Source organism: Malaclemys terrapin, chromosome 3 (genome assembly GCF_027887155.1).
Source record: "Malaclemys terrapin pileata isolate rMalTer1 chromosome 3, rMalTer1.hap1, whole genome shotgun sequence".
Taxonomy (NCBI): Eukaryota; Metazoa; Chordata; order Testudines; family Emydidae; genus Malaclemys; species Malaclemys terrapin.
Genome location: NC_071507.1, coordinates 161809897 through 161823218, shown reverse-complemented (window position 1 = coordinate 161823218; position 13322 = coordinate 161809897). Strand labels below are relative to the sequence as shown.

At 36.9% G+C, this 13322-nt stretch overlaps 1 protein-coding gene across 2 annotated transcripts in view; it reads right to left on the bottom strand.

The window, feature by feature from the left end:
• Positions 1 to 13322, bottom strand: part of COL21A1 (collagen type XXI alpha 1 chain) — a 212275-nt gene that overhangs the window by 84938 nt on the left and 114015 nt on the right. For both annotated transcript variants that reach the window (XM_054024445.1, XM_054024444.1), the window contains 5 exons: positions 10526 to 10579; positions 8357 to 8410; positions 7396 to 7449; positions 7262 to 7315; positions 2519 to 2572 (listed from right to left, as the gene is read on the bottom strand). In XM_054024445.1, the coding sequence (XP_053880420.1) occupies positions 2519 to 2572; positions 7262 to 7315; positions 7396 to 7449; positions 8357 to 8410; positions 10526 to 10579 (270 nt within the window). The remainder of the gene's footprint in view (positions 1 to 2518; positions 2573 to 7261; positions 7316 to 7395; positions 7450 to 8356; positions 8411 to 10525; positions 10580 to 13322) is intronic.

Here is a 13322-nt window from a genome sequence, read left to right as displayed (position 1 = left end):
ACTTGCTTCCCATGGGGTTTTACCTACCCATTCTAAAGTTTCCTAAAGTCTGCCTTCCTGAAGTCCATTATCTTTATTCAGCTGTTTTCCCTCCTACCATTCCTTAGAATCCTCTATCATTTCATGATCACTTTCACCCACACTGCCTTCAACCTACTCCCGAGAAAGGAGGCTGCCTTGATAAATCTAGTATCAGAGGGGTAGCCGTGTTAGTCTGAATCTGTAAAAAGCAACAGAGGGTGAGGTTCTTACCCACGAAAGCTTATGCTCCCAATACTTCTGTTAGTATTAAAGGTGCCACAGGACCCTCTGTTGCTTTGATAAATCTATACATTCTGGAGGCTACTTTTCTTTCATAAAATGGGCAGGACCAGGAGACCGCATATCTGGCTAGCTTAAGGCCCTACTAGTAGTATTATGAGAAAACTAACACATCACTTGGAAATACATACTTAGTTTTACAAACTACTTTTTCCTACTCAAAAATTCAGTGATTAATAAAACCAATAATACTCCAGTGTGTGTGGTATAGAGAGGATAACCACACCTCTCAGATGCTGGAGACAGTTGGCTGTCAGCTCAGCCTCGCTCCGCAACCAAGACATATAGCTGTAACAACTGCACCCACTGGAAAGTGTTTATCTTGTAGCTGTGCGCTGCAGTAATTTGGGAGAGCAGAAGGGAATGGTGAGATTGTACTTGTCAAAAAGCAAAGGGCTAGACTATCTAGGAATGACAAGGTGGGACAGAATGAATAGGAAGGAGGAAGGATCATATCCCCACACCCACCTTAGGGTGGCTGCACACGGGTCAGTTATAACTGCAGCTGGCTGGAACCTATGAGTGGAGAATGAGCAGACTAGCAGATGGAGCCATAGCTCTGGCTTCCTCACCCACATGTTTACCTGTGGCACTCACTGGCTGAGTAGGGGTGAGGGATTATGTGACATCTTTTAAATGAGTGTTGGCAAATTATCCCTCCACCAGTAGAACTGAAGAGTCCAGGAGGGATTGTGCTCCCTCTGGGGTCTTATACACCATCCATTTCTGTAAGCTGCAGGCACAAAGCACAATTGTACCCCAAGAAATCTTTACAGCACATGACAGTACTGAAACGTCAATGCCCCGAACTTTTAGGGACATGTTAATCAGCTGCCTCACTCCCATCTCTCCTATTCTGCTGGACATTCCCCATCTGCTGGTGGCTGGCAGCTCCATGTCCCTGAGGGTGGCTCCTATTTCCTCTCTTGCGCTTCATGTAGCAGCTGTCCAGAGAGACAGCTAGGCTGGCTCCTCCTTGTTTCCAGCTGTTTTCCAGGCCACCAGGCTGTGCTTTGCAATGATGAGCCAAGATATCTGTAGAGGCAGCTGAAAGCATGGAAAACAGAAAAAGCCAGCTCTCTGCAAACTACCAGAAAGTGCTCTGCAGACCATGAGTGGTACATGGACAACATTTGAGAACACTGCTTTACAGATAGATTGTATTCTACATAAAAATTTAAAAAACACCACTTTACAATTTTAGAAACTTTTGTAGTACTACAGCTAGCATCCTGAGAGAGGACTTATGTTATATGGTACTGTAAACTGGTGGACAGTTTCATCAGTCAGGGAATGGAAATAAGCTTCAAGTCTATGTTGTTTTAAGGTCCTTTAATTGGACTTATTAATTTCCACTAAACAATCATAAAAACATAGTAAGTCAACTGAAAAATACTGGGCAGCAACTCCCCAGAGGCTTTCTCCACTTGATTCAGCCAGAAGGGGAGAAAACACATCCTTCCTGACTTGTTCCACTTTCCCCGTCTTTTTATGCTCTATCTATGCAGCACCTTTACTTTGTCAGAGGTACTGATTATGATAGCAACCGAAAGTCAATGTTAACTATAAATGATGGCATACAAAGGAAGATATCTTGGGATTATAATGGCATTAATAGAAGCTCCAGTGTTCAAACTATAAAAAAGCTTCTGTTATACTCTGAGAATTTTATTTACTTAAGAAATGTTGAAGAAAGAATTTTTGAGTTAAGACTTACTAGAAATTTAAGACTTTTTTTTTTTTTCAAACATGTCTAATGCTTATTTGAAAATAATTCAAAAACAGCCAGGTTCAACTATAAACTTTATCTCTACAACATGAATGTACTTTTATTTTAAATTAATATATGCAATTATACCATTTAAACAAAAATGTTAACTAGAACATCAAATATGCCTCACTATGCCTTTGTTCTGACAGAAAAGAAGTGGTGTTTTTGTGTGTAAAATTACTGCAGTCTTCAAAATTATATCTAATCTATATCTATATAGATCTATATATAGAGAGAGAGACTGCAGAGTCATCAAATCAAATTTGATATATATGAATGAAGACTTCACTGTCTATATATTAAAGGTAGATCTTCCTACTCCTACTTCAGAATACAGCAAACTGTTCAAACTTGGAACGGCTGACACATGAACTAAATCATTCACTAATAAAACATGCCCAATATTTCAGCAGTTAAAACACTTACAGGGTCTCCCCGACGTCCTTCTGTTCCTGTAGAACCAGGCTTCCCAACTTCTCCCTTTAAAATGAAAAGAGTGTTAAATGGGAAACTTAGGTTATTTTTTTGTTTTGGCTTTCTGTTCAAAAAGAATAGTGAATTCAAATGGTAACTATTTTTCATCTAAAAATGTATGAGACACCTATCTAGGCTCTTTTAACGTTACTTTTAACATCATTAATATCATTAATACAATCTCATCAGCATTAAAGTAACCATTTCAACAGGAACTCAGCCAACTGACTCCTAAGAAATGCCTGTTCATCCCACTCATCATTGTATGAAGCTCACCATTTCCAAACCCACTATGAAACAGATGCCTTTTAAAGATACGTTGAAACACAGAATGAAATGTCAATTCAGAATTTTATTCTTTACTTCATAAAGATAATGTACTTTGTATATTTCAATGGTACACATGTTGAGTAATCTGTCATTCAAACATGTAAACACATTACTTAAAAACAACATTATAATGTACATTTAATTGTGTAAAACTATCCCCAATAGAAATACATTGTTAATTTTTTGTGGAAAAAACACTACTGTGAAAAGTATTCCTGTTCCATCACCTAACTTAAAAACGTATGATACTTGTTAAAAATATTATCCCATAGCTGGTTATATGCACATGCATACTGAAGTTCAGTCTGAAATATATTTTACTGCCAAAAACCTGTTAAACATGGCATTTCTTAATTAGAGGAATTATTAAGTGTCATTATTAGCTGCTTGTTACAACATGTAGTGTGACGGGTGTTCGTATTACTGATGATGAAACTCTCATGCTCTATTGATAGTAAAAACTAGCTCTTAGGTGTTTTTTCCTTCAACTGAGGAAGTGGTCTCTGTTTGCACTTAACATTAAAATGTTGAGGAAGTGTTTGATTAATAAATATTGTACCCAAATAAAATAAAGAAGCTAATTCAAAGACTCCCAGCATCAAATAATTGAAAGATAAAATAATCCAAGATCCTGCGTATGGGGAGGACTCCAAATGATAATCCATAGACCAGTGCACTAGTGTGGAGCTCCACTAAATTCCGTAAGGCTCCACACAAGAGCTAGAACTGAAAAGTGAATGGTTAGAGAGTAAGATTCAAAGCAGATGAAAGTTGGACACATCAGCTTCAGTATTTTCTGAAGTCTCAAAAGATTTATAGATTGAATGATCCTACCAAGAGCCACACTGAGATCAAATGAAATAAGCGGAGGGGGGGGAAGATCCAAAGTCAGAAACTAGGCTAGATCCAGAGAAGTGAAGTTTCATGACTGTGAAAGGATTCAAATAAAACAGAAAGCTGCCAAGAGTTCCATGAGAACTCCTAAGTTTTCTGAGGAAATGAAGTTTGAAGGACAAGGGATGATAATATAGTGTCATGACTGAGGAAAAAATGTGGCAGCTGTGCAAGACAAACTATAGGATTTTAAAAGTACTGTGGAACTAACCAAACCAGTGGCCATTTTGAGTTTGCATATCTGAAATGATTACAAAGGACTACAGAACATTTTTGACTCCTGAATTTAGGCATTTTGCTCAAATATGCATCTACAAGTAAAACAAAAGCATTAAAAACCTCAAAAGTCAGATTTGCCACTCTAAGCCAAAGATCTTTGTGCTTAAAAGGTGTTTTAACAGGGCTGCAGCAAAACCAGTTTATAACACAGTCTGGCCAGCCTGTGTGGTTTGGGAATAAACTGTGATTTTAATGCATGTTTAAAATCTGGGTCCAATGACAATTCCAAGCAATTCTTGAACACTTTTTTTTTTAAACGAAAGTGTAGCCTAGCCACATTGCCCAGCTGAATCACATTATAAACTGTGAGGGCGAGTCCTGTGGTATTGTGGCGGAAGTGACAATCCACACACGTTACTTCACAGCAAATCCAATAAAGCCTATGGAAAACACTGTAATTTTCTCTGAGAGAACTGATCTATCTTCAGCCTTATACCAATCTAATGATCATGGTATTTTGGTGCCTAATTTACACAGCTATATATTGAAAAAAATCCTCTTAATTTACTAGATAGAGTGCATGATGTCTTCTGTGTCTGTCTTTTAAACTGTAAGCACTTTGGGGTAGGGACTATCTTTATTTTTGTGCTTTGTATTGTGCCAAGCACCATGTTAGTGTTAAAAAAAATATATATATATCATAATTGCAGGTATGATTCCAGCTACCATTGTTACTAAGAGTAATCCTCTGAAAATTATTTCAAGGCACTTCTAAACTATTGCATTACCAAGCTATGACCAAATAATTATGTTCTGATTCAAAACATGCATGTTATTCCTTACTAAAAACTCAGAGAAATAGAAACAAAAGCCAAAAACTTCCAGATTGTACATAAAAAAAATATTTATACAAGTTAAGGTATAATAAGTTGCTGTCAATTTAAATTACAAAACCTGAGTATGCAGCAACAATTTCTTTCACATTCTTTCCCAGAACAAATATGTTTAAGAAATTTTGTAAGAGAACAGAAAAGCTCCAACAAAGACAGACATTTTTTAAATCCTCTGATTTTGATTACAATGGACCCAGAATGAAACATTGCAGATGGTAAAGGGAAGCTGATAAAATGTTTGAATGAAGCAGAAATAAAAGACTTCTGTTAACTATTATATTCTGAAGCAATTATGGCGCAAACTCTTTCTCACACTCATAATAAATTAACTTTGTGAGTGACGGGAGTAAATGAGACTTCCTGCACACAACTATTTCAAGAATATTCTACAAAAGGAGATGAAGAAAGTGGTGACCTTTTGGGCCTGTCATACACTTATACTAGAATAGTTAACTAAAGGAAATAAAGACACATGAATTTTAGTCTAAATGTATACATTTCTATTTTTTTAATCTTATGGTTTACTATAAGAGTGAAGGCAGGTCATATACTCTCAAAATTCATGTTTTTCAAAGACAGACATTTCTTGAACAGGCCATAAGCTCATATAAATTTGTTAGAAATTTTGTGGAAAACTCTGTGTCAAACAAAGTGATTAACTGGAATCAAACCCATCTTATCATATACCAGGGATGAGAGAAAATTATGAGATTGAGTTTCATTTGGTTCTGATAAAATGAGAGTTCTGGGATGCTGCATATTTGATTTTATCACCCAAGTAGTCTCAGAAGCAGGAAAACAGCTACTTTCCATACTACAATATTCAGTATAGATTTTCAAATGGGATTCCATACTCTTGTATGCACTCAATTTGGATACCAAATCCAAATCCCCCGATGCATTTATACAAGTCAGAGTTGGGTGATTTCTCAGATATATGTGAATAATCATGACTTGCATGCATCAAGGAGATTCAGACCAAAGTCAGGTGAATGGAAAAATGCTGAAAACTAAATTGAATGGTGAATAAAAATGTGAAATGTTTAAATACTAGAGAAATCCAAAATACTATCGGTTGCTGAAGCATGAAGTAATTTCTTAATAAACTATCATCAGAATCTTTACTAACTTTACCCAGTTTGTTCTGCTAGTGCATTTCTGAAAGGTGCAGACAAATCAGAAAATAAGGACTAAACCAAAGAAGCTTATTACAGTTATGGCCCCAAAAATTTGCCAATTTGACCTAAGATTAAGTAGATAACCTGAGTATCTTCATTATCCCCTTGTACTTCCTTCCTATAACATCTAAAGGAAATACTTCAAACAGTGCAAATATTGAGGTTATCTAACTGAAAATATTTAATTTTCAAGGCCACCACTGTACATGTATTCTCCTTGCCAAATATATTTTAAACATAGTATGACCACCAGTACTGTTGTAGATGATCACTTACATTCAATGAACTTGTCAGTACTGAAAGGATTATTTTATGGAATGGAACTATTAGTAGTTTGACACAAACAAACTTCATTATTATCAGACACCGAAAACCAGCTTGCATATTGCATTTAAAATTGAAATGCTTAGCGTCTTTCTTATTTCATCTCAGAGTAATGGGAAAACCAATAATCTAATAGTCTCGTGAACCACAGTCCCCAGTATGAAGATCAGGCTGTGTTCCTGTACCCTCTACTATTAGGAGGCAGATATACATTTAGCTAAGTATATGAAGAATTGGGAGCTCAACATAATAAGATGTGCTGAAGTAGTTCTCCCGGTTTCCCATGAAACCTGCTAATTCCCATGAACTACCAACTGATGGAGGTGGATTCTTGGTGTTAAATTAGTTAAACATGAAGCATATTTCAGGTTTAGAACTAGATTGTGCCCTCAAGTGTATACGCAGTGTTGTGGGCCATTTTCCCCTTTTCAATAGCCATCATAATAATCAACTCTTTATCATTTACCTGTATAGGAAAGAATGCTGTGAAGAATATATATGTATATCCGATATTTTACAAAAAGATATTTTACATTATTCACAGAGTTAGAGGAATACATATGGAAATGGAAAGAACAAGATTAGTCCTAAGCAGTCTTTGATTATAATCACTAATAATAAATTTCCCAAATAGCTCTTCAGCAATTGGGCCCTGATCCAAAGCCCACTGAAACCCCAATGGCTTTGACTAACATCTACCTGCAGTAGACACAATTTTTATTTCCATTTACTACCCACAAAACACATGCTAGAAATAACTAGACCTATAACAATGTTATATAAGGCGTTGGCAAGTTACTGACAGTTCAAAAAAACCAAACACCTAAATACAATTTATTGAATGAATATGTAAATACCTTAAAGCCAGGGCTTCCAGGTAATCCATCCTTCCCATTTCTCCCAGGTTCCCCCTGTGGCAACAGGTAACATGACACTATTAGTAGTATTGACAAAGTAAATTTAAAGGCAAAACTGTCCTTGTAGAACTTACAGATCGTCCTGGCATTCCTGGAAAACCTGGATCACCTTTTTCCCCTTTAGCACCCTGGAAAAATATAACCAAAAAAAAAAAAAGAAGGAAAATGATGTTCAGATAGTATCCCCAAACTCAGTTACACAATTCCAGCACAACTAATCTGAAATTCTCACACTGTTGTTTGCTTTCTATGAAAATTTGCAATGGAATTTCTTACATATAAAAGACTATGGACCCTATGCTGTCGTCTTTACTCAGGTAAAAGGCCATTATTATTATTGTTACTGAAGTATAAAATAGGAAACACAGAAATCAACCAACGACCCTGCTTCAAATGGCTGAGAATTTAGACAAAGATCTGAAAAAAATAAAATTGTAATTTAGAATGTTTTTGCTTGTTTTACACGTGTATGCATACGGGTGGTGACTACGGGTGTTATATTGACAGACTAGACTTTGTTAGCTGGAAAAAGAGTTTTCAGGAGGTATCTGAATGAAGAGATCATACTGGAGCAGAGATATTGTTCTAAATAAGGGGTAGGCAACCTATGGCACATGTGCCAAAGGCGGCACACGAGCTGATTTTCAGTGGCACTCACACTATCCGGCCACCAGTCCGGGGTGCTCAGCATTTTAATTTAATTTTAAATGAAGCTTCTTAAACATTTTAAAAACCTTATTTACTTTACATACAACAATAGTTTAGTTATATATTATAGATTTGTAGAACGAGACCTTCTAAAAACATTAAAATTTATTACTGGAACACGAAAACTTAAATTAGAGTGAATAAATGAAGACTCAGCACACCACGTCTGAAAGGTTGTCAACCCCTGTTCTAAACATTGACATCAATGGAAGTATGCCTGAGAATGCACTGTAGGATTCAACCCCATGTAAATAAAAGGCATTTTACAACGTGAACAAATCAGAAAAATGCTGGCACTTCCCTTTATGATATTCAATTCACACTTGCCTTTTTTCCGTAAATTCCTGGTGGTCCTTGATCTCCCTTAGGACCCCTTTCACCCTACAACAAAATAAGCATTATTTTGCTTTTACAATTTGAGCTAATTATATACGGCTACAAACATGATGTATTCCAACTCACTGTTTGCTTAACAAAGAGCTGGCCAAAAAGAAGGAATCCCTTTCCATTAATTTTGTTTGAATTTTTAAGGAAAAGCTCTCTCATACTGGGACGAAACACCAAAAACAAACATTTTCACAGAAAGGGATTTTAAGAAAGATTCTGTTTCAGAAGAACTGAAACAGAACTTTTTTTGGCTTCCCAGCTGGCCTCAGGAAAAGCTCTTGTCAATTCCACAGTTCCACTCTTCCTCCCTGCTAACAACTCATTACAGGAGCCAGAGAGGCAATGTGCATCTCAGTTCCCTGGAGCTAGCGGGGGAAGGTGAGGAGGCAGAGTGGCCCATGCTTTGCTGTCTTTTGACAGAAGTCTAGTCAAATCTGTAATAGATTCAGCAAAACATTTTGTTCTACCAAAGTGACATTTTCTGACAAAACTAAGAAATACATAGTCCAGATCTAAATGGGTATATGACTATCTGAAAAACAGTCTGATAAAGAGTCCAGGATGATAAACTAAATGTGACTTCAGAGTGGCAAACTCTTGCAAACAAAGAACATAATTGTGCATGATGGTGAGCATTTTCTGCAAGGTACAGATGGCCTATGAAGTACCACATGCTTAGTACCTCTGGGGCAGTGGTTCCCAAACTTTAACAACCTGTGAACCCCTTTCACTACAATGTCAAGTCTCGCGAACCCCCTCCTAAAAATGAATATTTCCAGGGATTTTCTCCTTTATCTGAGTATAAATTATAAAAGCAGTGATCTCGGAAATATAAAATTTGTTTTTATGACGCTTATTACATATTATGCATAATGATTATTATTACATATTATTATATAATGATATTATTTATCATTACAGTATTTTTATTACATTATGAAAATAGCAACACTCTTCCAAGATCTCACTTTTGTATCTTGTATCACTTTGAATAAGCCTATTATAAGACAAGGCTCCTATATTTCATCAAGGAGTATCAGATGTGAAACAGCATGAAGGTATTTAAGATGCCAACTCAAAGAGTTCCTCCTACACAAGCATTCAGGTCTTGAGCAGTCCAGGCAAACAACGCACATTAAAACAAAGCTTAAACTAGTTCTTCATAATAATTTAAAAAAAAAAAAAACACTAGCTATTTATTTAATTTTAAAAACAGCAAAAAATCTCCACCTCCCTTTCCATTGCTTATAAGGAGTCTTGAAGTTTTAATCTTCTCAGTGTGACAGATATGCTTGCTTTGATCTGCTTAGCTCTTGGAAGTCCAGGGGCTCTGTGCTGCTGGCCCCATGCTGCCCAGCATCCCTAGGGACAGCTCTCTTCGCCATTAGGAAATTTTTTCCCCAAGAACCCCCTGTAACATTTTGCGAGCCCCCAGGGGTTCACGAACCCCAGTTTGGGAACCACTCTCTGGGGACATGTTCAACAACTAATAGGTTTAATGCCTGTGTTTCCAACAGGAGCTGCTGGGCACTGAGCACTTTTGGAAATCTGGTCACTTCATTGAGATCCTAAATGGAAGTTGAAAATCTTTGAAAAGTTGAAAATCTTTGAACAGTTGTGTGTGCTGCACTCTTTTGAAATCTGTCCTGAAAGGTTAAAATAGACATTAGGAGGAACTTTAAGGAGTAAGATCAATTGGGCAGTTGGACACACTAGCAAGAGATGTAGTTAAGAGAACTTCATTATAGAACGTTAAATAAGAATTTTAAGGAATTAATGCAAGAAAGTTCTTCAAAATGCTGGGGGTCAAACTGAATGACCTAAGGAACTTGAATATAATCAATGATTCCATTATTTTGACACTATTTGCAGAGAAGAGGGCTCTAAGTTTTATTAAAATCAAAATTCAAAGCAATTTATATGCAACATGATCCAAAGCCCATAGAAAAAAGAACATTATCAGTATTAGTCTCACCTCTTATCTGTGTTTATAGATAAACTTAAACTTTACACATACAGGTAACTAAAAGCATTTTTAAAAACTATGAAAAGAAGTTATGGAATAATCCAAGATGGATGGATATTTTACAAGAAGCTTTTGATTTCAACCTTTGATGCTGGCATCCCATGTAATCCAGGAAAACCAGGAAATCCACGCTCACCCTAAAACAACAAATATATTAAAATATGTGTATATAAAATAAAATAATATTTTCATAACCCAACTGATTAACAAACCAGGAAAAGACTTAAAACGAAATGGCCTGATACAAACCCACTGAAGTAAATGGAACAATTCTCACTAACGTCCCAAGGCTTTGGAGAAGACCCAGTCTGAACAACATGAGCTAGTGGTGTCAATGTTACCAGTATTTGATAATTATTTGTAATGCTACATTAGTTCTCTTCTCAAGGCCCACTTGTACCACAATGCCTATATCGGCTCAAATAGTAACAGTTCACATTTCTTTATGTAATTACAATACTGAAGTTATATATTGTACATGTGAACACATGTATGTGCATATAACCAACAAACATATGTTTACAACAATTGTATACTGCCATCACCCTTTGCATGTTGCTCATCAGCAGCTTACAAATACACATAAACCAATCTTAGCCCCTAGGAACAGTCAGAGTCCTGCCCTCAATTCTGTTCATTGCTGTGCCATGGGGAGCAAGTGCCATGTAGGAAGGATGCTTTCATACTCATAGACCCCACTTGACACTATTAGGGATCCTGGCTGTTCATTTCCCTGTTGAACTCATCAAAACTCCACCCTAGTGAAAAGAGTGAGTATTTGTGAGCAGGTACAGTATTAGAGACATTAAAAATCAATCAATAAACAAACATATAGGCAGTTCAAATAAGCAATTCCCTTTTTACGGAAAGAAAAACTTGATAAAAGCAATTGGCCATAAAAAAATTAAGTTGTCCACATTTCTGTGGGAAAGCATCATGAGCTTAATTTTGTTTATGAGTTTGGTCTTCCTGTTGTCATTGCAACTGCCAGACGTCAGGATTCTCAATGCTTTTGCTATTGATACTGGAGATATTTATTTGATTATTATTTTCAAGCTCACTTGAACTATTCCAACAGAGGCTAAATTGTATCTCGCTGCCACCTGACCTTAAAAAGCTAGAGAAAGATACTTCAGTAGACAGATTTTATTTTAATCAGGCAACAGAGCATTTGAACATTTACTTTCATTGCCAGTTACCATGGCTTGTCTCTACTTAAATCCACTAACTTTAAATTTAACATTTACATTAGTTTCAGACAACAGAGGAGAAAATTAGAATAAATTATGCTGCCCACTTAGTGATTTTATGTAATATTTCGGGTATAAGATAAGAAGGTATGAACAATGGGCCTGAACTAGAGAAATGTTCAACACCCCCTGAGAGGTGTTAAAACCATTCTGAACCATGCAAGATAATACAAAAAGAAGAACAGGAGTACTTGTGGCACCTTAGAGACTAACAAATTTATTAGAGCATAAGCTTTAGTGGACTACAGCCCACTTCTCGGTATGCATCCGAAGAAGTGGGCTGTAGTCCACTAAAGCTTATGCTCTAATAAATTTGTTAGTCTCTAAGGTGCCACAAGTACTCCTGTTCTTCTTTTTGCGGTTACAGACTAACACGGCTGTTACTCTGAAACTTGTCAAGATAATACAGTTACTTATTGTACTGTACCTGTGGTTCTTCAAGATGTAGTCAGTGTGGCTCCGTAGGTGAGAATGCACTTCATGCATTTGCAACTGGGTTCTTTTTGCTAGCAGTGTCCATTAGGGTTGTGCATGCTCTCAAGTTCCCGTGCAAGGGTGTAAAGAAGGTCGTGGGTTTTACATTGACTATAACATCTTACACCTACACCACAGTTATTGTAGGATAAGTAACTGTTCTTTCTTCAAGTATCTATCAGTGTGTATCCCACTGTATGGGACTGGCAAGGAGTATCTTCTCCCAGATGGTGGATATGAGTATCCATCAGATGTGTTAAATAAAGATTGAAGTACTGCTCTTCCAAAATTAGAATCTTCCCTGGTTGCCGCATCTAGTTCCTGCAGCCAGGGGTCAGCAGGTTATTCCATGTGTCTGTCTTACAAATCTCTGATATGGGCACATTTCTGAAGCAGGCCAACAAGGTTGCCTGTGCTCTGGTGGAGTGTGCCTTAACTTTTGGAAAGAATGCTCACCAGCCAGCTGGTAAAAGGTAAAATGCACTTTGTAAGCCACTTGTAGAGTGTCTGTGAAGAGATCACCTTTGATACAGCCTATATGATCACAAGGACACTGGAAGAGAGCCCGAAAGGCTTAGTCCTGTCTAGGTGGCAGAGTAGCATTCTGGAAACTCTTTCAGAGTGCTTCCCTTAGAATCACTTAAACTATATGCTATTGCAGTTTGAATGCTCTTTAAACTTGTAATAAGGGATTTATGTTAAGGGATTTTGTGCCTTGTTTAGAATTTTTAGGATATACTCTATTAGGGATTATTAGCTACATTCATAAAAAATAAACTTTGATTTGGAAAAGAATAGTGCCTGTGACAATTACTTTACCGGAAGGTTGTACCCATGTCCTTTAATGTTTTTCCTTAATAATCCCAGAAATTTATACCTCAGGAAGGACAATTTAAGGGGGAAATACACAGGTTATTCCAGGAATGCCCAAAAAATTTGGGGGGTAACACCATGAGGGCTTGGATGTTGCTGACTCTATGCCAATGTGATGACAACAAAGAAGACCATCTTGACGGTAAGGTGATACAATAAACATTTTGAAAAGAAGCTCCATGAGATACAAGAGAACCACACTGAGGTCCCGTGTAAGAATCAGGTCTCTAACCAAAGGACAGGCATAAAGGAGACCCCTGATGAATCTCAATACTGTAGGTTG